This window comes from Notamacropus eugenii, chromosome 3, assembly GCF_028372415.1.
Source record: "Notamacropus eugenii isolate mMacEug1 chromosome 3, mMacEug1.pri_v2, whole genome shotgun sequence".
In the NCBI taxonomy this organism is placed as follows: domain Eukaryota; kingdom Metazoa; phylum Chordata; class Mammalia; order Diprotodontia; family Macropodidae; genus Notamacropus; species Notamacropus eugenii.
In genome coordinates, this window is record NC_092874.1 from 294,948,460 (window position 1) to 294,973,174 (window position 24,715).

Sequence of the window (24,715 nt, forward strand, 5' to 3'; positions counted from 1 at the left end):
TGGCCCACTGTTTTGAGCCCGTTGTAAATTTCCTGGCAGTCTCTCCCATTGGTCACCGCCCCTCGGTCCAGGCCCCGCCCCTCGCTTTAGGCCCCGCCCCCGGCGATGCTTGGTGCCCATTGGCTCTGGGGCGTTGGGCACGGGCGTTGGGCGCGGCGGAGACGTCATTCCCGCGGGAGAAAGGCCGGTGGCTGGCCTGGGGTTGGCCGGGCGTCTGTATGGCGGCCTGCGAGCGGCTGGGAGGTGGCGCCCTGAGGGAGCTGCTGGCCCAAACCCAGTGCGTGCTGTTCGACTGCGACGGGGTGCTGTGGAACGGCGAGCGCGCTGTGCCGGGCGCGCCCGAGCTGCTGGAGAGGCTGGGCCGCGGCGGCAAGGCGGCGCTCTTCGTAAGCAACAACAGCAGGCGCTCGGTGGCCGAGCTGGCCGGCCGCTTCGCGCGCCTCGGCTTCCGCGGCGTGGCGGCCGAACAGCTGTTCAGTTCGGCGCTGTGCTCGGCGCGCCTGCTGCGCCAGCGCTTGCCGCGGCCCTGCCCGCCGGGCGCCGTCTTCGTGCTGGGCGGCGACGGGCTACGTGGCGAGCTGCGGGCCGCGGGGCTGCGCCTGGCCGGCGACGAGCCGGGGCCTGTGCGCGCCGTGCTCGTGGGCTACGACGAGCACTTCTCCTTCTCCAAGCTGAGCGAGGCCTGCGCCCACCTGCGCGACCCCGACTGCCTCCTGGTGGCCACCGACGTGGACCCGTGGCACCCGCTCAGCGACGGGCGCACCACCCCCGGTGAGGGCCGGGGGCTGGGAAGGATAGACTGAGCTCGGGATCCGGGGTCCAGCCGAAGGCGCATCAGGAGGGAGAAGGGAGGGGAAGATGGACCTGTCAGGAGGGATCAGGGGCCGGAACCTGGGGGTGGTGCGCCCAGGCTATATTCAGGGTTCAGCTTGGTGGAGGGAGGGAGCCCAGAATTCTGTAGAGTCATGGGAGGGGGTACCTCCCAAGCTACAAGATTCCTGGGAAAGGAGAGGAAAGAATGAATCTAGACTGGAGAGGAGTCAGGGAGGCAGAGGGTGGTGCCAGATCAAGGTCAAGTCTCTCAGCATGTGAGGGAAAGGGGAAAGGAGGGTCCCTGGGATCCTTGGGGGAGGACCTAGGAGGTGGAACCATTGGGGGGGTGCAATATCCTTGGGGGGAAGGGAGGATGGATCTGGGATTGGGAGAAATCAAAGATCCCAGGAGGGAGGTGCTAGCTTAACATCTACCCTCATCTGGGGAGGGAGGGACCCCAGAATTGGCCATCAACTCTGCTGGTGTGGTACATTTCCAGCTGTAAGATTCCCCAGAGGGAGGGAAAGATAGACTTCAAATGGGGAGAAACCCAGAGCCCTAGGGGTGGGGAGGGGCAGTATAGGCTGAGAGTCAGAGCCCAGCCAGGAGAAGGTAGAACCCCAGAATCTGCTGAGTTAGCCCCTGGGTATGGTGCATCTTCCTCTTGCAAGCTCTTTGTCAAAGGGGAGGAGAGGCAGGAAACTTAGCACAGTGTCTTTGGGGAGGGGAAGGGGATGGAGAAAGTAATAGATCCTGGGGATGGAGAGGATCTTGGCTGAAACATTGCATAACCCAGGGTGAGAGGAGCCTAGGATGGGGAGAATGGAGTCTAGGACCTGGGAGAAGGGAGAGGGCAATTAAACTTGCTTGGGGGTTGCTGAGGCTATTTGGATGCCTCTTCTAGATCTGCTGGTGACAAGTTGTGGAGGCTGCCTTGGAAAATGTGAGTGGCACCTACTGATCATGAGGCCAAGTTCAATTTCTGTTTCAGGACCTCATGTGATAGAGGCCAGGCTGGGTCAGGGAGACCTAGGGCAAGAGCAGCACCTCTTTTATCATGAGGGCTATGCAGAAGCCTTATCTCAGGTTCTTATCTGATCAACTCCACACAGGTTTCTGGTGAGATGGAGTCCAGCCTCCTGTGGCCCAAGGCTGGTGAAGCTGTGCATAGTCTTGCATGTGGAGTTAGGTAGGAAACTCCCAACTTCCCAGGGATGAGTGTAGGCCCAGGATTATATCAGGGGCAGCATCTACTGGACAAGATTGCAAGACCCACAATCTGATCCAGTGGGGAAGCTAAGATGACCTGGGACAGGCTGAAGGGAGGCTGTTCCAAGCTGGGCAGTGGGAATGACTACCAACCCCTGGGAAATGTGAATGAGAAGACTTGGACCTTTATCAAAAGTTCTCATTTCTACACCACCCTAAGGTTTACAAAACACTTCCCCAGGACTGCCCTGTGATTTAGGAGGATTGTAGTCATCAGTTTCATTTTTGCAGATGGCATATTGGGCACAGAGAGGGTAAGCCACTTGCCCCAGGGGCACAGTGTCAGAGCTGCTGACTAATACCAGGTCATTACCTGACGTTGTCTGCTTTGGCAGGATCGATTTAGGTCAGACACCCATAATCACTTTGGTTTGTTTTTATTTAGAATTGCTAAGTTACCATTACAGCACCTGGCATAGGACAGTGCCCATTATAAGCAGTGATTTTTTTTTTTTGCATGAACACATAGCTTTGCGAATTGATCTGGAATGATTTATTACCTTTTATTTTTAACATTTGGAGAAACCAAAGCTGAGGGATCACATGGTTAGTGGCAGAACAGAGATAGGGGTTTTCACTAGCATCTTCTCTGATCCCAGTTTAGGAGAAAGAATTAGCTTCCAGGGACTCTGTTAGATTCCAGAATAATCTTAATTAGGATTCGCTGACTGGTATTCAGAATATGGAGTGGGAGTGGGGCTCTGGTGGGTTCCAGAATGAAGAGCTTCCATTTCGATGGATTCCTAAGAAGTTCCCAAGACAGGGACAATTAATATTAGCCATAGGAGAGAATGAAGAAAGATATTCTGCTCAGAGAAGACATGTTGTGGAAATCAGAGCTGAGAATTTGGAAGGGACCTCTAATCATTCCCTACCAGGAAAGGCATCCCCACCTAACAGACAATGCCTGGCCTCTGCTTGGAGACCTCCAAGGACAAGGACAGTGGTACCTTATCCCTTCTCCCCAGCTCTCCTCATTGTACACAGAGAGTCCTACCCTCTGTCCAACTCTGGGGTGGACCAGGTATCTTCTGAGATGTTCAGTTCAGTTCTTGGCATATTTTGGAAGGAGAGTCAGGCTGGAGAGCCAGGGTGAGGAAAGGTCTGGACATGATGAGTTGGGGGAAAGAAACATATCGAGCCTGGAGAAGAGGCTTAGGGTGAAGGGCACGTGATATGTCTTCAAGATTTTGAAACACTTGTGGACTCTCCCTCTAGGGCCAAACAGAAACATGGATGTCAGTGTAAATTGGCATTTTTGGGCATGAAGAAAAGAAACAATTCCTAACAACGAAGCTGTCCCAGAGTGGGGTGACCTGCCTCTGGAAGAGTTGCCATTCCTGAAAGTCTTCAGTCAGTGCCTGGGTGACCCCTTGTCAACCTAATATCAGGGATCACTAATTGGGCTGGCTTCCTTCTGTAACCCTATGAATGGGAAAGTAGAATGGGAAAACATATTTCATTAGGTGAAGGTAGGGGAGAAGCAGCAGGAAACAAATTGGAAAGCATCCAGTGTTAGAGCCTGGAGATCCCCACTAATGAAAGACTGAACAAATTCAGTTCACACAGGCTATTCACTTGATTATCCTTTAATGAAGCTACCCCCACCCATATCCCTGGAGCAGGTGTGTGTGGGTGCCTGCAGTTAAGTGGGACAGAGTTCTGGAATGAGAGGAAGGGTGTCCTGGAGGTGGGGAGTCTTGAGGGAAGGGATGGGAGCAGGTCTGACACCCAGCAATAGGAATTGTTAAGTTCCCAAAGATCTCATGCCTGCATGAGATCTTTCTTCTGGGCGCGAATGAATGAGGTGGGAGCAAGGATGGTATGCACTCCGTTTATTCTCAGCTTGCTCAGAGTATATATAGGCATTCTACTTCCATACATGCAAGAAGTTTGTAAACAATGTGTGCTGAGCTTATGTGCTTGGCTGTTGTTGTTCTTGCTCAAGATAATTGTGAAGGTTGGTAATTGCGTAGGGGTGGTCCACCATGTAAGTCATGCAAGGACATGATGTCTCAAAGAGATTTCTTCTGAGGGCATCATGACCCTGATAACCTGAAAGTTCCAGACCCCTTACAAATCCCCCTTTTTGTTTTCATGATGAGCTTTCCAGAGAACTTGTGTGTTAAGATCTAGCTTCTTAACCACACCTTTTAAGACCAAGCATGCAAGCTTAACAATAAATGGTAGGATACATAAAAGAACTAATAGGCACATAATAAAAGCAATTCCAGCATGAGCTATATAACTGAAAAGAGATGGAATGGATAAATGTTTGAAGAAATCTACAATATTTTGTGCAGTTTTATCAGGAGTTAAATCTTGATCTGCTACTTCATACACAGTTCAGGCAAGCTTATGTAAGTCCTCAATTTCCAGGGTCAAATTTTGACTTTCAGTAACCCCATTCAAATGGTTTTTGATCCTTTGCCAATCATAATCTGACTCATAATACACGTTGTTAGACACACATAGGAAGGTCCAGTGATAATCACATACTGATCATTGACAAAATTCCAACCTATCCACCTCATCACCAACTGCTACAATAGCAGCTCTTAATTCCTTTATCACTGTATAAAAGTCCAAATCAAATTTTCTTTTTTCCTGGAACCCTAAAGACACATTTTGTACCAACTCTTCCATGAAGTTAGCTTGTACCCTTTCATTCTGTACTGTGGATGCTGACAAAGCCAATGATAATGAGGACGTAGTCAATGAGATCAGCAAAGATATTCCTAAGATTACACAATTAATACATCTTTTAACCCTTAGTCCCACCCCAATCTCTGTCTTCTGCTCTAATTCCCAGAAAATGTGATCTGCTCTGGATCTATACCAACCCTTAGTCTTTACTGGCATAAGTACATATTTTGGTCGTGTTATAATGAACACTACACTGGAGGCTATATAATCTATACACTCTGAAACCTTGCAGGTGATGTTATAAATGTCCTTCTTAGTCGCTTGTAAGGTACCGCTAACACTTTTTACAGTAGTAACATTTTCCTTTCGCCCCTATATGAACATGTATTGTCCCCCCAAACATACTTGAGCTGTATGAATGTGGCTACTTAACACCCCGTTTGTCCTGTTCTTTTCATTAGAGGACGTGGATCCTCCAATTTTCGCAAAAATCTTTCACACCCCTGGCCTTGTTTTTCCATTTATCATTGTCCAGTGTTGTGTTGGAAATCCCTGCGTCTCGCAGGGATTCCTAACCTTCATAGTAATATTGTGCCAGGATTGTAATACATAACCTGAGATATCCAATGTCTGTCCCTCATTAGTATCACAGTCAATGAAGTTCGGCCAATGATGTCCATGTATGATGGGTACAGTAATGGGGTAACATTCAAAAGATTGAGAGTATAGATATGTCTTAATCTAGGATACACATAATTGGTCAGTGAATAGTAAATGTCATTATGACCCAGTACATGGTCAGTTCAGTACGTAGCTGGCAGTTGAGTTCTTTAGGTGCAGCTGACTATTACAGAAGGAAGGGAGATAACGGGTTTTGCTAGGGCAGGCTTGTGTCCTTGAGGGAGAAACTGGCTGAGATGGTATTTTGAGGCTAGAGAGAAATATGATATTTAAATATGATTTTAGCATTAGGGCCCAAGTATATGCACCCAAACACACCATCATTCCCCCCTGTTTAAACAGATGAAACCCAAATCTTTTGGGGTAAAGGACGAAGGTCTCAGTTTCTGCAATTGCTTCCTGCTGAGAGTGGACATAGAGCTGTCCCTGCCTCACAGGGTCCCAACATTGGAGAGGTGTGTAGCTAATGTGACGCCAGGTCCAGAGGGTGAAGGGTCATGGACAGTGGGCCATATAAAGCCAGAACGGTCATCTTTAAAGTGGAAGACACTAAACCTGGAGGAGACAAATCTGGCAAGGAGATTAAGCAAACAAAGGCCAAAAAATGACCAGAAGGGGTTAAACATGGTAGTTACATCATTTTTCTGTCTTCTGAAAATACTTCCCCACACTTTCTTAACATACTTACTCTGAGACTGGTACAAAAGTACCCAGAGCAACTATCTGCGGATTGGAGGGGCTTTGATGACTCCCACTTGTCCCCAACCTTCTTATCTTCTTTCCATATTTTCAGTCAAACCTATGTTTATCTTTCCAAATCTCTTGAACCCATTATTCAGACTGCTTCACTTTCCTTTATATTTCTACTATAAAAAAGATAGCTCACAAGTTATCAATTTTCACTGGCATAGCTGTATTGTCTTAAACAAAAGAGATTTCTAACTTGAATCTCACAGCTAAATAGATCTTCATTGATGTTTCACAGGCTTGTTTATTTTTTCTGGATAATATATATTCTGGAAGAAAAACTTTTAGAAATTAAGTTATCAACAAGTTCAAACACTAATTTTAACTTTTGCTTAGGCCATGGAATGACCACAAATTCAGTTTAAAACAGCAGGATCTTTTCTGTTTTATACATCATTACATATTAATTTAGCAATACATTATCTTGAAAATGAAAATTTAGTAGGCTTTACCCCCCTTTTCTTTGAAAAACATTTCGTCTAAAAACATTTCTTTATCTTTTAAAACAGTTGAAAATTTATCCTGATGTTAAGAAAGTCACTAAACTTTTATAAAGAAAATTAATTGAAACCTTTTAAAATGATAGTTCTCTTTTCACTTTGAAGCAAAAATAAATCTTTTAAAATTAAAATTCATTAAAACTTAGTTGGTATAAAAATGTCCTTAAGTAACATGAATTCCCCAAGTATTAGAACAAACCAAGTTCTTAATTATTACAGAATTCCTAGGTATTACAAAATGCTTTAGTCAAAAATGTGCCATGTAATCTCACATTGGTAACAGTAAGAGATTGATTAGAGAAAAACCCTAATGCTTTTAAAATCCTTTTAAACAATGAGGGCATCTTAAGGTAAGTCTTAAGTAGTTTACATAAATTTATGAACATGTTCTAATTTCAGATAAAAATAATACTAGTTTTCTCAGTAAGATTACACAAAAGGGCTCACATATTTTGCTGGTCACTTGCTATTGATCATAGAAATTTGCTATAGAAGAAAAAAGTAGGGGCATGTGATATAGCAAATATGACAGGGTAAAACATCTGTGACTCTGTTTGAATTCAGATAGGAGTGAAATTTTCAAATCATGCAGTATCTGTATTATAGCCAGACTCAGGAATAGCCAGGTGGGAAACATTCCTTTTTTTTTTTTTTAAAGCAGTAACTCCAAAAATTTAGTTAACAATCTTACTTACAACTTTTATAAATGATAACCAAATTGTTCTAGCTGTAACTTCTTTAAAAGGCAAAGGTGAAAATACCTGATTTTCTAAATGGCAATTACAAAACATTATAAGATAAGGTTAGTAGGACTGATAAAATTTTAAATAACATAACTGACTTTACAGAATTTTTCCAACATCTTTTAGTTTCAACAAAATTCAGATTACAAATTGCTTTCTCTAACACCATTTCCGGATTACAGAGTAAAATAAAAATCTTAATGGTTCTAACTTTTACTCAAGAAAATTTCACATCTGTGTCCACTCCTTTAAAAAGTTTTTGGAAGAAAAAGTTGTGAAACTGCAAGTAGAAGTGAGGGAGGCTCTGGAACAAAGTCCAGTGGCACCTAGTCCCCTCCTTCCCACTTGGGAGTTCAAAGCTTTATCTCTGAGGTGTCTTTTTTCGTTATCAGATTTATGCATATTCCCAATTTGCCTTAGTGTCAAATAATACAACAAATTCTGACCTGTCCCAATTAGGAGTGACGTGTTTCACTTAAAATATGACCAGAATAGCTACCTTTTAGTTGTATTCCGTTATATGAAAACTTTTCTCTTTTAGGAGAGGCATGAGATAATTAAAATGCTAGTCAATCTACCTTTTTGATATGAGGGGAAAAATTTCCCTGATTTCTTCGTCTTTCTCTGCACCTTCACAACCTGGCCAGAGTTAGAAGGTAGAAGGAGAGGGAGAATTTTACCAACATCTTTCCAATAATTTCCAAAATTTTTATGCTTTCCTTAAACTTCATATCCATGTTGTTCTCCTAGTGGGATTTGATTAAAGCCCCTTTAAAACTTCACATATTATTTCCTTGTATTTCTTATGCAAAACTGCATTTAGCAGTCATATAAACTAAATAATATAAGACTAGTTTCTCTTTCTCTCGCCCATTCTCCTCCCTGATGCTGCAGCCATCAGAGAGAAGGGACAAGGGGGAGGGAAAGAGGTAACATTCCAAATTCCAGCTACAATGGAGCCAGCCGTAATAACTCACAAACACACGCATACAGAACATGTGAAGACAGAACACATATACAGACAATAAAAAAAAGAATCCAAAAACTGAAAGAAAAAAAATTGTTAGAAATTCTCTGCACAGATTATAACTTTGGCTTACTTTCTATCACTGTGTTCCAAACATCTTTCATACAGTTCAGATTTCCAACTAAGTAATCTCGTCCTTCAAGAGTGATTTAGCTATATTGCACCAATCAGTGGAGTATAGGGCTGTCTGAGAAATGCTATCTAGAAGAGACTGAATGTAATGACTATCTGGTCCATAATTGATTAATTTCTTTGAGAATTTAAAATCCAGAGGGGTATGTTCTCTTATAGCCACTCCTGGGTTATAGGGATGTGGGATTTCTATTAATACTAATGTTAGCCTTATTTCCAAAAGTATTCCTTCTCCTTTTTCTGTGGCTCCCGGAAGGACTTTTTGTATAATCCCTTCAGGCTCTTGGATTTTTTCACAAACTTGTAATCTAGACTTCTATAATGGAGGAGCAGTGGGAGGAGGAGACTCTTAAATTTTTGTGTGACAAACTCCATCAGGTCGTCCTTCTCTTTTGTACTATTGTGTTATTGTGGCTAATAGTACTTGTTCGGGTTTCTGAAGACCTATTTTAAGTACATTCCTAAATTGAAAATATTGTAACAGGAGAAGGACTTGGTCTGACCTCTCTATAATACACACTCATTTGATTGCCTATTGTATCCCACTTTTCAAGATTTATAATCCCTTCCTCCAGCTCCTTCATACCTTTCACCACATGAATTACTTCACCTGTCTCTTTAACATGCCTGGGCTCTAGCCTATTGCTAAAATGAAACTAATTTCGCCAAGCTCAAAGCAAAAGTCATGGCATGGAAGAAACGGCCCCTTGAGCTCCGGGGGTCGTCCTCTGGTCTTTCTGTATGAAGTTCTGAAAGTTGCTGCCCTACCACCTTCCATGATGCTGCGTCACAAGAAGGATTATCAACTAGCCACGGGGAGGCTTTCTTTTTATGAAGTGGCTAGGTGTTGCCCCATGATAAGCTGTGTTAAAACGACGTTTACACAACTTACCCCAGTGGTCTTGTTCCAAAAAACTGGTCTGCCCTAGGTGCTTCCCGCTGCCTTTGGTCATCCTGAAAATGAAACTGTGGGTGTCGGCCGTTCCTGCCATTGCTCCATCTGGGAGTGCACTTCCCTGAGCTGTCCGCTCGTCTTACTCTGGAACTGAGTATTTTTTAGAGGAGCCTCACGTTGGGCGCCAAAATGTTAAGTTGCCAAAGATCTCATGTCTGCATGAAATCTTTCTTCTGGGCGCGAATGAATGAGGTGGGAGCAAGGATGGTATGCACTCCGTTTATTCTCAGCTAGCTCAGTGTATATAGGCATTCTACTTCCATACATGCAAGAAGTTTGTAAACACTGTGTGCTGAGCTTACGTGCTTGGCTGTTGTTGTTCTTGCTCAAGATAATTGTGAAGGTTGGTAATTGCATAGGGGTGGTCCATCACATAAGTCATGCAAGGACATGATGTCTCAAAGAGATTTCTCCTGAGGGCATCATGACCCTGATAACCTGAGAGTTCCAGACCCCTCACAGGCACGTGATATCTGTCTTCAAGAATTTGAAACACTTGTGGACTCAGCCTCTAGGGCCAAACAGAAATATGGATGTCAGTGTAAATTGGCATTTTTGGGCATGAAGAAAAGAAACAATTCCTAACAACGAAGCTGTCCTAGAGTGGGGTGACCTGCCTCTGGAAGAGTTGCCATTCCTGAAAATCTTCAGTCAGTGCCTGGGTGACCCCTTGTCAACCTAATATCAGGGGTCACTAATTGGGCTGGCTTCCTTCTGTAACCCTATGAATGGGAAAGTAGAATGGGAAAACATATTTCATTAGGTGAAGGTAGGGGAGAAGCAGCAGGAAACAAATTGGAAAGCATCCAGTGTTAGAGCCTGGAGATCCCCACTAATGAAAGACTGAACAAATTCAGTTCACACAGGCTATTCACTTGGTTATCCTTTAATGAAGCTACCCCCACCCATATCCCTGGAGCAGGTGTGTATGGGTGCCTGCAGTTAAGTGGGACAGAGTTCTGGAATGAGAGGAAGGGTGTCCTGGAGGTGGGGAGTCTTGAGGGAAGGGATGGGAGCAGGTCTGACACCCAGCAATAGGAATTACTAGGGGTCGGTAGCTTGGTGGGAAGAAATAATCATCAGATTTGAGGTTCTGGAAGAGTGATGGACCGATAATTCATTCAGCAAACACTTAGAAAGTGATGTGGGTCCTGTGCCAGGCCCAAGATACAAAGCTGTCCCTGCCTTCAGGAAACTTACATTTTAATTTCTGACAGGTCCTCATGTAGGAGTTGGCTCTGAAGCTAAGCTTTGAAGGAAACTGGGAGTTCAAAGAGGGCTGAATAGAGGGGGTGAAGAGTGGGACCTGCCTTCTAGTCTGTGAAGCTCCCGAAAAAGAAATTTTTTTGTGTATCTTTTGCTATATCACCTTCATTTCAGATTATATTCACCCTACACCCAGTAAACTGACACTTATAACAAAGAATAACACAGGAATCAAGTCTGATAGTGTATACTGTTCTCAACTCCCATAGCCCCCCATCTCTGCAAAGAAAAGACAGATGGGAATTTTTTTCCCAGTATCTTTTCCTGGGCCAATTCTTGGCCATTTTTTTATAGCTTCCTTTTGATAAAGACTTCTCAATTAAATGTTTAATTAGAAACAACTTTACATATTGATATGTAATACAAAATTTGAAAATTTTGAGGAGAGAGGCTCACTTCCCATTCAGGGCATCCAGGAAGACTTCATGGGAGAATTCTAAATAAGAGACTGACATGGTGGGGGGGGGGGGGGGAGGGAAGAGTTGGGGGCCGGGGGGAAGGAGTCTTTCTGGGAACAAAACCAGAAAGGGACTTGGGCACCATTATTTTGAAACTCCTCACTCCTTTGGGAAGTAAACCCCATTGTTTCCCTGTTGCCTCTAGGAGCAAATCCAAACTCTGCCTGCCACCTAAAGAAAGCCCTCATCATCTGGCTCCAACCTTATCCTACAGTACTCTCCTTCATGCACTTTGCTTTCTGGCCAGACCAACTTACAAAAAAGTGATAATAAATTTTGATGTTCTTTACAAAATGTCTTCCAGTATTCCTCCCTCTCCCAGGCAACCCTCCCATAGAGTGAATGATATTTTTTAAAAGAAAAAGAAAGGGGTGGGGGAGAAGTGGAAAAAAAGGTCAAAGGTCAGCACATTGAAGAAGTCTGAAAATAGAGGCAGTGTTTCACAACTGTGGACCTCCCACTTCTGCAAAGAAGTTGAGGGAAATATCTTCTATTTCTTTGGAGTCATGCCAGTTATTTGTAATTTCGAAACACTTTGGATTATTTTGTCTTGGTGGTTGTTTCCATTTATATTATTGAAGTCATGTATTTATTTTGTTTTCTTGGTTCTACTGACTTCACTCTGTATCAGGTCATATAAATCTTTCCAGGCTTCTTTGTCTTCATTCCATTCATTGTGTTCTATAGAACAGTAATATTCCATTACATTCATTTACACAGTTAATTTACCATTCACCAGTAAACGTTCATCTACTTTGTTTCCAACACTTTGCTAGCACAAAAAGTACTGCTATAAATATTTTGATATACATGGAAATTTTCTTATCAGTGAAATCCATGGGTATAAACCTAATAGTTGAATCTTTGGGTTAAAGGGTATGGACCTTTTAGTCAAACTTATTTGCTCAATTTGAAATTGTTTTCCAAAGTGGTTGAACCACTCCACCAACTATGTACTAGTGCCTTTATCTTCCCTCTATCCCTCCAATGTTAATCTATCTTTTGTCATCTTTGCCAGTTTGTTGGATGAGTGGAAGAAGCCCAAGGCTGTTTTGATCTGCTTTTTTCTTATTAGTGATTTGACACATTCTTTAACATGGTTATTAATAGCTTTCATGGTAATTAATATTAAGAGCTGTTGCTTCATTCCCTTGAGAGCTTAACTATTGGGGAATAGCTTTTGATTTTATAATATGTTAGGTGTGTATCTTGGATATGTGGAAAATTTAATACAAAGATCTTTTTCCATTTACTGCTTCCCTTCTAGGTACATTAATTTTGTCTGTGCAGTGGCTTTTCAGTTTCATGTAATCAAAGTTACCTCTGTCTCATTTGATTAATATATATCTACCTATAGCTTTGGGAAGCATGTGATGTTTCTCTTATTTTTTATAGTTTAATCTTTAATATTAGTTTCATTTTTTCCAGTTTCCTCTAATGTAAAACAAAGACTTGACTCTCACTGTTGTTTGTTGTCACATATCCATTTAAAACCTGTTATGGAGTATGGTGTAAGGTGTTGGTCTAAGCCAGACTTCTTTTCCAGTTTTCTAAGCAGTTTTTATCCATTAGGGAGTTCTTTCCTAAATAACTTCTGTTTTCTGCTTTATCAAACCCTGAGTTATTGCATTCCGTTGTTCTAAATCTTCCTTGTCTAGTCTTTTCCATTTCCTTTTTTTTTCCATCTTTCAATCTATTTACCAACACCAGTTGTTTTGGTGACTATTGCTTCAGAATATATTTTGAGGTCCAGAAGTGATAGTCCCCTCCACTCTCCATAATTGCTGTTTCTAATTCATCATATTTGTTTTTCATCAACATAGCTTTGTATAGCTTCTCCCCTTTGTTTGGAATGCCCTGCCTCCTCACCTTGACCTCTTAGAATCTCTGGCCCCCTTCAGAGTTCAGTTCGAATTCCACCTCCAGGAGGCCTTTCTGGATCCCACTCATGCCTCCCCCTCCCATTCACTGTATATACATATTGTACATACATATTTTCCTCCAGCGGCATTATCAGTTTCTTGAGGTCAACAGCTGTATTTTTGTCTCCACCCCCTGTGCCCACTACAGTGTGTGGCCCATCTTTGTTGTTCAATCACTTCAGTCATGTCTGACTCTGTGATTCCATTTGGGATTTTCTTGGCAGAGTTACTGAAGTGGTTTGCCATTTCCTTCTCCAGCTGATTTTACAGATGAGGAACTGAAGCAAACAGGGTTAAGTGACTTGCCCAAGGTCACAAAGCCAGTAAGTACCTGAAACTACATTTGAACTTGGGTCTGCTTGGCTCCCTATCCACTGTACCACCTGTCTGCCGCCTAGCCCATCCACAAGGGCAAATAAATACTTTATGAATGATTGAATGAATACCATGACCAAGACAGACGGGACCAGAGGAGATGGCTTAGAACCTTTACCATCCCTCCTCCGCCTTGGGCCCTACAACATTTGAAGGGCCTGGGATTTCCCAGAAGAGAAGGCTGTGGTCAACTCGTGACATTGTAGACCTTGACCGACAGAGAAAGCAACCAGGTGTTAAAGAAATAAGACAAAACAGGCCTTAACTCTCAAAGGAAAGATCTGAGGTTGGTGATTGGGCAGAATTTCATGTGACCTCACTACTTTAGGTTTCAGGAGGCTCCAGTCCTCAGCCAAATTCCCTCTTTGTTTCTTGGGCTCCTTCCCATCTCTGGGCCTCAGGTCCTTCATCACTCCCAACTCTGGTCCCTCCAGATCTTTGATCTGCAGAATGAAGGAATTGGGCACAATCTAAGGTTCCTTCCAGCTGTGACATGCGGTGGTTCTGTGAGTCTCAAGAAACTGCAGACTTTTAAAAGTATGATCCACATCAAAGAGTAAATGAAGTAAGAGGGAGAGAATTTGGGATTCAGAATTTTTAAAGACAAAATATTTTTACATATAATCAGAATATGTATATGCATATATATGTATATATATTTACAGTGAATGAATGAGGCACCCAATTAACCATGAACCCTTGACCATGTGCTGGCCTCTGGGCATTTATGATATCTGGTTGAGTCAGCTAGATGCTGGAATAGAGGTGTCAGAGAGACCAGAGCAAGTGTTTGTCTCTTCTGCAGCATGAGGAAAGCTCCTTGTGAATTACTCCTTTTAGGACTCTGGACCCTGTTCTGGGTGTCCTTGCTGTGAAAGTGAGAGAGAGGGGAAAGGCAGAGTATTCACACTTCAGGCATCAATTCAAACATAGTCTGGGTGGGACCGTTAGCTCCCTCGAAACATCCACTGTGTGCTGAGCTCCCCTTTTATATCTGATTGATCCTTTGAGCTTCTCAATCTCACCAAGGAGACAGGACCAGCATTATTCTTAAGGAAACTGAGACTCAGGCAGAAAGAAGTCCTAACTGTGTGCTTTTTGCCCTGGTCTAATAACAGAAATACTTAAACTCTGATCAAGGAAGTTGTTAGCACTTGTCCTTCTGATGGACTCATACCTTAAAGCAGGGAAGAGAAGTGGGGAGACCATGGAGTCTTATAGCCAGGCAGGCTGGCCAGAGGGGTGATGAGAGCCAAGCATCCTACATCCAGTGTTGGAAGGAACCTCAGAACCCATTGAATCCAACTCCCTCATTTTACAGAGGGGGAAATCGAGGCCTAGACAGATGGGAACCACCCAAGGCCTTGAAGGTAAGTATCACAGCTTTTAATAGGCTAAGCATCTTCCCCACCCCCACACACATCTACCTTTTAGCTGAAATTTGTCCATCCACCACAGGTGCTGAGAGGGTTCGTCCTGCCTGGAGAGTACAAGATTCCCTTCCCTTTGATCTTTTTCTGTTTTTGACTCACAGTGTCCAGACCTAAACCTCCTGCCTCCCAAAGCCATCCCTTATGACAAAGGAGAAGAAAAAGAAGCAGCTACAACTAAGCCTTGCAGTTTTCCATACTTATATCCCCCTCCTCCATTACTACTAGGGAGAGAGGAACACTTTCTCATCCCTTTGCAGGGAAAATCTTAAAAGGGCTTTTCCTCTGAACACTGAAAGAGCCTCTTTTGCCCCTCCCAAGGAATTGGGCAGAGCCAAAGGAAGTAGATTTGGACTTCTGGACCTAGGAGTGATGTGATCCCACTCCCCACATCCATTCTCCCCACAGGAGAAGAGGGATGATCAGTTACTCTAGGCCAGGCCCAGTGTCAGAGAGAGGAAGGAGAGGGAGCCTCTAGCCCTGGGTGAAAAGAGCCTGGAGATCCAAAGATGAAAACCAGGTTTCAGGGCAGCCTGTGCTGGGAATTGGCTGTGTGACTGAGGGCAGGCCTTAGTCCCTCTCTGAGTCTGGTTTCTTGGGTCAGATGATGGCCTTAGGTCATGAGATTCACTCAGTGTACTTTCCCTGAGCAGAGCCCAGCAGTGGGAAAAATACAGAGAGGGACTGAACATGTGATTTTGAGTTGGGCAATTCCAGAATGAGAAAACTCCTACCAATGCAGGTCAGCAACTTACCTGTCATGAGGACATGGAGGTTCAGTAACTTGTTCACCAGTCATTTGGGTATTTAAGTGTGGCATGTGGGATTTGAACCCAGGTCCCACTGGCTCATCACACTGCCTGTACATAGAGAAAAACTTTAGGTAACTCTCTGGAGCTCATGGTCTAGGGGCCAATAGGACACTGACGTAACTGTAATATTCTCGTGCAAAAATGCACCTCTCCTTTTACTAGCAGAGTTGCCTTGGGCCACTGAGAGGTTATTGACTAAGACAAAATCACAATGCCATGATCAGAAAAAGTGAGCCAGATCTCTGTCTGATATACCACTCTACCTCTCAAGGGTATATTAGGAACAGGAACTAAACCTAGGAGTTGCTAAATGAGAGCTAGGTCTACCAATGCAGGATTACAATTCTGACCTAGGAGAGGTGCCTAGAACTCTGAGAGCTGTCCAAGGTGACGCTTTAAACCCAGTCTTCAAGGGTAGCTCTCAGGTCAGGAGGCCATGGGGCATCTTCATGATAAATCTAAGATGGGGTGTTTGACGTGATAAAGAATTGGAGCTATTGGAGGGGAGGAGTCTTCAAGCTCCCATTTCTCCTGTCCCATCCCAGCCTCAGCATCCATCTTTTCCTTTCACTCCACAGGGACTGGGAGCCTGACAGCAGCAGTGGAGACGGCATCAGGGCGCCAGGCGGTAGTGGTGGGCAAACCCAGTACCTACATGTTCGAGTGTATCACAGAGCACTTTGGTGTGGATCCAGCTCACACCCTGATGGTGGGTGACCGCTTGGAGACGGATATCCTCTTTGGTCATCGCTGTGGCCTGACCACTGTGCTCACCCTCACTGGAGTCTCCAGGCTGGATCAGGCTCAGGCCTACTTGGCTGCAGGCCAGCTTGATCTGGTACCCCACTACTATGTGGACAGTATTGCAGACTTGATAGCAGGCTTAGAGGACTGAGGCCACCTGACCAGCTGCAGGGCAGCCAAGAGAACAGGCTGTCATTCTCATTTCTTCTCCCCTGGTCTCTTTTACATTGTAGTCATGAGAGTACCCCTTCCCTAATCCCCATATCCTAGTCCATTTTGGATATTTCCCTTCTCCAACCCCACCACAGTGCACACGTGCGCGCGCACACACACACACGCACTCTGATTCTCCATCTTCTGGGATCAGTAGGTCAGGACCTGCCTCCCACCTCCCCAAGGGACCTAGTTATCTCTTCTCCCTTTAGTTTGGACTAGGCCTCTTCTTTGCCCATTATCTCCTGTTTCCCTCTATTGGGTGCCATTTCCCTAATGGCAGCATTCCCTCCCCCTTACCCCTCTGCTCAGCCCCCACTTCCTCCTTCTCTCAGCTCTGACTTGGTCGATGCTGCCTTAACTTCTTTCTCCCAACTTCTCTTTTCTAGACCCAGGAGCTATGACTCTGAGGGCACAGGGTGCCTCAGTTTCCTTCTCTGTAAAAATGAGGGTGTTAGACTAAATGACCTCTGAGCCCCCTTCCAGTTCTGAATCTATGATCCTAAGGGGCCCTTTCTTGGAACTCTCTGTGCCATTAATTCCCCAAACCCCTTGTTCTGCCTGATTCAAAGGTTTCCCCTCCCCCATACATACACATTTTCCAGTGAGTTGAGCTTGGGATCTTGTATCAAGCTGAGCCAATCAGCCTGCTTCAAAGTTCTGGAGCATCAAATGTGAGTCATTGTGCCCTGTCTCCTAAGGGACCAATCAGAAGGGTGGAATCCATTAAAATTCCAGGTTCTAGTGGGCCAATGGGATGAGGTGCCCTGAGTGCCAATTGGAGGTGCCATGTCATTCCTGCCCAGATTTAAGTGGAAAGAGGACCCTGCTCCCCAAGGGGTGTGATGGATATGGTGGGACCCTCCATCTCTTTCCCTGGGACTGTTGATATTTTTGTTCCCCCTGCCCCAGTATTTATCTACCAATTTATTTATTTAAAGTGTTAGAATGCTCCAGGAGAGGTCATCATGACCCCTCTAAATGTACCCAAATCCCCTCTTCTCCAGGAACTTGGAACTGAATAAATTAAGCCCTGGAATTTGTGTGTATCTGGCTATGAGGTATTCGGAGTCTAGGCTTTCCTCAGAGTTGTCCTGCCCATACTAGACTGACCAGTGTCTAGTCTACTCCATTCCCCAACCCCTAATTCTGGAACATCAGTCTGTAAGCACTTACAAAGCCTCTCATATGGACCCCTGAGTTCCTATTGGGCATAAGGAAAGATAATCCTTGCTCCTTCACCAAGGATCCCAAGTCCTAGAGAAATTCTGGTTATGGATTCTTAGTATGTTGTGTGCAGGGCCAGTGGGTGAGAAAATTTTTCCTCTCTCTCCAAGGGTCTGTAGACAGTGGGCACTTAATAAAGGTGGAAGTAACTATGAGAGCTTCTTGGAAGGAGTTATGAGCAAGGATTAGAAGGGAACAGGAAGGGTGGTATACAGGTGAAAGATAGCTAGAGGAATGGCCAATGAAAAGGGGTGCTCAGCTCAAGGACACCCTAGGAATTGACCATAAATATGGTCTCCATAGTTACTACTGCAGAGGCAACCTGTGGTAGGAGGGATCCCAGTGGTCTGGGAAAGGTTTCCTGGAGGAAATGGGGTTTGATTTACAGCTAGAAGAAACCATAAAAGTCACCTAGTCACAGCCCCTCACCTTACAGATGAAGAATGAGACCCCAAATTGAGTATGGACTTGTGGAAGGTTGAAGTAGCAAGGGCAGGATTTGGCCTCCAAATCCAACACCATCCAGGCGAAGTAGGGTGGGAAACTGAATGTGCTTGAACTAGTTCCCCCAAAGGATGGAATGAAGAGCTGTTTATCTGGGACAAAAGAAGTAATAATAACCCCGTGTTTCTGTAGCACCTGAAGGTTTGCTTTGTTCTCAGCTCTAGGGGTCAGAATGAAGAGCATTTGGGTCAGATAATGGGATTGGAGGATCATTGGATCAAACATAGTCTTAGAGCTGGAAGGGACCATTTGACTCAGTCATTTTACAATTGAGAAGTTGAATGATTTGTCTAAGTTTACAGTTGGGGAGCCAGTATTTGGTACTTGATTTTGCTTTAAGATTGCCCCCCCCCCCCCCATCTCACCCATGCTAGAAGTGCAGATGTTAATCATGGACCTGGTCCCTCTCTGATCAGCATGGAATCTTTGGCTTGCTCCATTTCCTAGGCAGCCTGGTGGCTTACCATATTGGTATTTTCTTAGCTTAGACACTTGATTGGCTTAGCCTCCTGCTGCTCAAAATCTCCAAGGATGACTCAAGATATTTGCCAGTCTTAGCCACTCCAGGATTCTGGACTCCAGGCCTGAACCACCACATTTGACCCAGAATCAGAATTAAAACTGAGATTTCCCCAACTTTTCTACTGTACTATGAACTACACCTGCAAAAAGGCATATTTCAGCTAGATGTGAGGAGGAACTTCCTAAAAATCAAAGGTTTCCAAATATGAAATAGGCTGCCTTGGGGAGCTCTCTGTTATGGGCTCAGTCCAGGTAAAGATGGATTGATTTTTCTATAGGGAGTGCTATAGAGGGTACTCCTGCTCAAATACAGGTTGAATGAAATCATCAGTTTCCAACCTGGTCAGAGATTCTATAATTCCAGGACCTCAAGATCGGTGCCTTTGGAGCCTATTTTAAAGTTGTTGGGTTTTTTTTGTCTTAAAAATCTCAGTGTAACTATCCTCTTCTGTCTCCCTATCTCCAAAAAGGAAGGTCCGGTAGCAGTTGGTCCTCTGGGGAAGTAGGAAATGAATGGATGGACCCAGATTGTTCCGAGGCTAACCTGAGAAGGTCTTTGACCTTCAAACAGAGAGGTGTTGGTACCCAAAGATGAAGCTAGAACATGTAAAGTGTGTGTTTGGGGGGAGAGAAGCAGGGAGTTCAGGGTTGGTGGAGGCAGGGAGGGTTTGGAATTTCATTTGGAAGAAATCGAGCTCAACTCACTAGGAGTAGCGGCCAAAACCCTCCATGTGTGGGGGTGGAGGAATTCTGGAGCGCACATAACCTCAATCCCTTCCTGTCTCTAGAGAGATACAAAGGCTCAGACTCTCAAAGGTCATCTGGCCCAATTAGCCTCCACCTCCACCCTTGAAGGAACCCTCTTTATAGCAAGAGAAGAGAGTGGGAAAGATGAGATAGGAAGAGGCAAAAGGAGAATCAGGATGATTTCAAGAGCTTGCAGGTTTATAGTTCTAGAACTCAAAAACCCAGCCCTCTTTTTTTTTTTTTTTTACAAATGTGGAAACTGAGGTCCAGGGGAATGGAATGAACTATCTAAAGTCACATCGATACACTATCAGAGTCGAGATTTTGGCCCAAGTCTCCTGACTCTGAAGACAGCATTCTTTCCACTGTACCATATGACCTTCCTGTGATAGGCAGAGGATGAGAAAAGAGAAGAGGAGTGAGAGAGAGGAGAAAATGGGTAGAAGAGATGAAATAGAAAAGAGAGACTGGGAGGTAAGGAGATGGGAAACAGTGGGTGAGAGACAAGATAGGGAGAGGAACAGATGAAAGATGAAGGAAGAGATGAAAAGAAGTGAAAGTGATGAATACTGGAGAAGGAAAGATGAAAGGAGTGATGAGAACATGAAGAGATGAATATGGAGGAGAGAGAAGAAACAGGAAGAAGAATCTCAGAATTTTAAATATCTAGTTCAGCCTTCACTATCCAATGAAGAAATGTCCTCCAGATAAGAAACAAGAATAGGGAAGGAGAATTATGAATGGAGAGAGGAGAGAGGTAATGGGAAGCTGGCCAAAGGTAAGGTGAAAGGAAAAGAAGGGAAGGAAGGGAAAAGGATAGGAAGGGGGAAAGTGAGAGAGAACATGAGAGGAAAGATAGGGAGAAATGAGAATGGAAGAGATGAATAATGGAGAAGGAAAGATGAAGGGTGAGATGAGAAAATGGAAGAGATGAATAATTAATAGAAGAGAGAGAAGAGGCAGGGAGAAAGAGAATCCTAGAATCTTCAGTACTGAGTTGAAACCCTTCCAGCAAATGGAGAAATGCCCTCCACATGAGAAAGAGGAATAGAGAGGTGCAATGTAAAGGTAGAGATGAAAAAAGTGAAGGAGAGGAAGGAAAGGGAAACATGAGAGAGAGGGAAAGAGAGCCAGAAGAGAGAAGTTGTTTGGGCAACACATTCTACAAGAGAAATGAGAGACAGGAACACAGGGAGCTGGAAAAAAATAGAGACTGAGAGGAAGAGATGAAAGATGGAAAGCTTGGAGTCAGAGAGTGGGAGAGATTTGAGAGAGGCAGAGAGGGGTAGCTAGACTCCCATGTGTGGGTAGGGAAGTCAGAGCTCAGGTCTGAATAAACTGAGTCTTGAAGGGATATTAAGCCTTACAGGGGCCCTAGCAGTCATCCTAAGTAGGTGTAATTTTTTTTAATTATTTGTTTTTAGTTTTCTACAATCACTTCCATATCTTAGACTTTTCTCTCTCCCTCCCCATCTTTTCCCCCTTCCCTCCCCCAGACGATGTATAATCTTATATAGGTCCTACACATACATTCTTATTAAATACATTTTCACCTTAGTCTAAGTCTACCAAAAAAATTCCCCGTACACTGTGGTTGTTGCTGTGTACAAAGTTCTCCTGGTTCTGCTCCTTTCACTCAGCATCAGATCATATAAGTCCTTCCAGGTCTCTCTGAAGTCTTCCTGTTCATCATTTCTTATAACACAATAGTATTCTATTACATTCATTTACCACAACTTGTTCAGGCATTCCCCAATTGATGGGCATCTTCTTGATTTCCAGTTCTTGGCCACCACAAAGAGAGCTGCTATAAATATTTTTGTACATGTGGGACCCTTTCTCATTTTTATGATCTCTTTGCAATACAGTCCTAGAAGTTATATTGCTGGGTCAAAGGGAATGTACATTTTTGTAGCCCTTTAGGCATAGTTCCAAATTGCTCTCCAGAATGATTGGATCAGGTCATAGCTCCATCAACAATGAATTAGTGCTCCAACTCTCCCACATCTTCTCTAACATTTATCATTTTCCTCTTTCGTCATGTTAGTCAACCTGATAGGTATGATGTGGTACCTCAGAGTTGTTTTGATTTGCATCTCTCTAATCAATAGTGATTAAGAGTGTTTTTTCATATGACTTCATGATGACTATAGATAGATTTAATTTCTTCCTCTGAAAACTGCCTGTTCATATCCTTTGGCCATTTATCAATTGGGGAATGACTTGCATTCTTGTACATTTGATTCAGTTCTCTATATATTTTAGAAATGAGGCCTTTATCATAGACACTAGTTGCAAACATTCTTTCCCAGGTAGGTGTAATGTTAATGGGACTTAAGATCTTCCCTGCCCATTTAATAGGTCTCAAGTGGAGCCCATTAAGGGAGACTTGCTTAGGGGAGGCTTTCTTGCTTGAACGCTTTCCCATCTTTGGGTCATTAGGCACTGAAGCAGATGGTTGTGATACCTTCTGGCTCTCTATATACTCTGAGGTGAGGTTTTGCTTTGGGACTCACTCACTGGAAGCACATTCCTGTAATTTGGCCAGATAACACTCTGAGTAGCCATTAAGGAGCCCCCTCAGGCTTTGAAAACCCAGATGTTGGTGCTTCTTTCTGGTAACTATGTATGTATGTAATGGTCACACAGTTGTATCTGTATTGATTTGTGATGTGTGTATTGCTTATAGTCAGACCGTTAGAAGCCCTGTCTGTTGGTTTTTATGCTATTTTCTCTGTAATTTCTGCTTGCAATTTCTGTTTGTATTTTCTCTGAAGTTCAGGGTACTGACTTTTTCCTCTGAATTAAGTGAATGATATATGTGTTTGATTAAAGTAAGATGGTTGATCCCTTAAAAGTTGCTTTCCTTTAAGAAAAGTAGATCCAACAGCCTGTACTAGCAGATCATCCTGGGTGTGCTAGGATGCTTGCTGTTAGGCTAGGCTGTTAAGCTAGGCAGACCCAGGATGTCATCCAATGTTTCCTTCAGAGAGAGCATATGGCCATTTGTTGGAGGGAAAGGATGACTAGATCCAGTCAGAGAGCCCCAAATGGAGAGAAGTATCAACCAGAGGAGGCTGGGTGACCTCCCTGACCCCTGTAGCTGCCCTGTCTTATTTCTGAGTGAGAAGAAGGTAGGAGAGACGTGGTTTAGAATCCTGGCACTGCCCTTCTAGCTGTGTGACTCAGGATTATCATATGCCCACACTGAACCTCAGTTTCCTCCTCTACAAAATAAGGATAATAACCCAGGAAGAGGGACAGAAGTATCAAATTCAAGGCTCTGGACTCTCAAAGCCACCTTCTTCTCTAACTGGGGAAGGGCCTATCTGGAGGGGACCAAGGTCAAGGTTGAAGATCTACCTGACCCAGAACTTAATCAATCAACAATCTCCTAGCCACCTACTCTGTTGGGCTAGGTGTGGGGATATAAGGAAAAAGCAAATACAGTCTCTGCCCTCAAGGGACTTATGTTCTATCTAGTGCTCTTTTGTCACTGCTGTTTTCAACCAAGAGTGGATTAAATGATTTGAATTAAATCCTTCCTGAGGTCAAGAGAAGAAATGTTCTCCACATTCATAATGGCCATTAGTAACCACCTTAGTTCCACTCTACATAGCACTTGAAGGTGATGCATGGGTCACACATCTGGCAGTGCAGTACCCAGAGATGATGGAATTGGACCAACTTGACCTGGAAGGTCTTTTCCAGTCCCAGTTTTATGATTTCAGCCAGACCTAAATCCTATGATCCTATATAGGGTAGAATTTCCTGGCCTTTTGTGGCTGGTGAAATCACACAAAGTACTTCAGAGCAGACAGAGTTACTGGCCAGTATAGACACTGCCTCAATTGGGTTCCTCCTAGGAGAGGGAGAAGCCTCGCTATGTCTCAGTTTCCCATTATGTAAAATATAGGTGTTTAGCACATGATACTATAGTGTAAAGTTGACTCTTGAAAAGGATGTGTGTGTGTGTGTGTGTGTGTGTGTGTGTGTGTGTTCAAAGCTGCCAATTCATCCCTAGCCCCTCTAGGTAGAGAATGACATATATGAGGTTGGGCTGTGCCCCAGCTGTGGCACATCTGGCCTCACCCTCTCTTCCCTACAATTAAGGTTTCCTGAAGTCCTGAGTGAGGGAAAAATAAAGCCTTTCACTACCACCCTCCCATTCTCTCCAATAGCAATGTGGTCTTTAGGGGGGAAGGGAGGCCACATCCACAGCCAGAGGGGTCTGCAGCTGGAGCCCAGTCCTTCTCCTCCCTCTTTCATCTTCTTCCAGTATCCTTGGGTAGGGAGGAGCAGGGGGCCCTAAAAGGGGGCTCAACTTTGTCAGGACTGTGGGAGATGAAGGGGCTGGAATCCAGCTCAGGATATGAGTCACTTGGAGTTGGTGGGGGGCTTGGGAGGAGGGGAGCTGTGTCTGTTCTGCCCCACTCACTGCTGGGAGCTCCCTCTGCCTGGGGATTTTGGTTTTTGTTTCTCCAACCTCTCCAAGGTTTATAGAGTGTTTCTCTTGCTTTTGAGATAGATGTTAGGGGAAGGAATAGAGGTGTTGGGCTGGGGTACCTGAGCTTTGCCTGAAAATACAGAGGGGCTGTCCTACAGTAGAGCATTGAGCCTGGTCCTGTTCAGCCCCAGAGGCAGAACCAGGAGGGACTGGGGAAAGATACAGAGGGACCTGACCGTTCATTCCAATCATGGGAGCTGTCCAAAAGTGGAACCAGTTGATGCCATAGGGAGTGAGTTTCCCATTGTTGGAGATCTTCAAAGGGAGCCTAGTTGACTGATTTGGGGGAATGTTTCAGAGGAAGATTTTATTTTACTAGATGTCTGAGGGCCCTTTCCAAGTGGAGATTTGATGATTCTGTTAGGAGATAGGGACAGGGACCTGATCTCTGATGACACTGTATGTACTTCCAGGTAAGCAAACTCCCCCACCCCCACCCCATTCAAGTCTACATAGCCTTAGAGCACAGGTATTT

General features: G+C 44.3%; 1 protein-coding gene and 1 long non-coding RNA gene across 4 annotated transcripts; one reads left to right on the forward strand and one right to left on the reverse strand.

Annotated features, from left to right (window-relative positions):
* The first annotated feature begins 123 nt into the window (after positions 1-123).
* On the forward strand, positions 124-22,590 carry PDXP (pyridoxal phosphatase). Its single transcript, XM_072655991.1, has 2 exons — positions 124-771; positions 16,355-22,590. Exons 1-2 carry the CDS (start codon positions 219-221, stop codon positions 16,669-16,671), a joined length of 870 nt encoding a protein of 289 aa, XP_072512092.1. The 5' UTR covers positions 124-218; the 3' UTR covers positions 16,672-22,590.
* On the reverse strand, positions 11,653-17,412 carry LOC140534687 (uncharacterized). Of its 3 annotated transcripts, XR_011977424.1 has the most exons (3): positions 17,328-17,412; positions 15,720-15,824; positions 11,653-15,105 (listed from the first exon to the last, which is right to left on the reverse strand). It is a non-coding gene; the product is annotated as an uncharacterized lncRNA (long non-coding RNA). The 3 variants fall into 3 exon arrangements; XR_011977422.1 differs by having other exon boundaries at positions 11,653-15,824; XR_011977423.1 differs by lacking the exon at positions 17,328-17,412 and adding an exon at positions 16,432-16,520 and having other exon boundaries at positions 11,653-15,824.
* Positions 22,591-24,715: the final 2,125 nt, after the last annotated feature.

Bases quoted from the DNA above. Each gene is read 5' to 3' on its own strand.
- PDXP (XM_072655991.1), top strand. From the start codon at position 219: ATGGCGGCCTGCGAGCGGCTGGGAGGTGGCGCCCTGAGGGAGCTGCTG. The intron at 772-16,354 runs GTGAGGGCCGGG...TTCACTCCACAG, and splicing joins CGACGGGCGCACCACCCCCG to GGACTGGGAGCCTGACAGCA.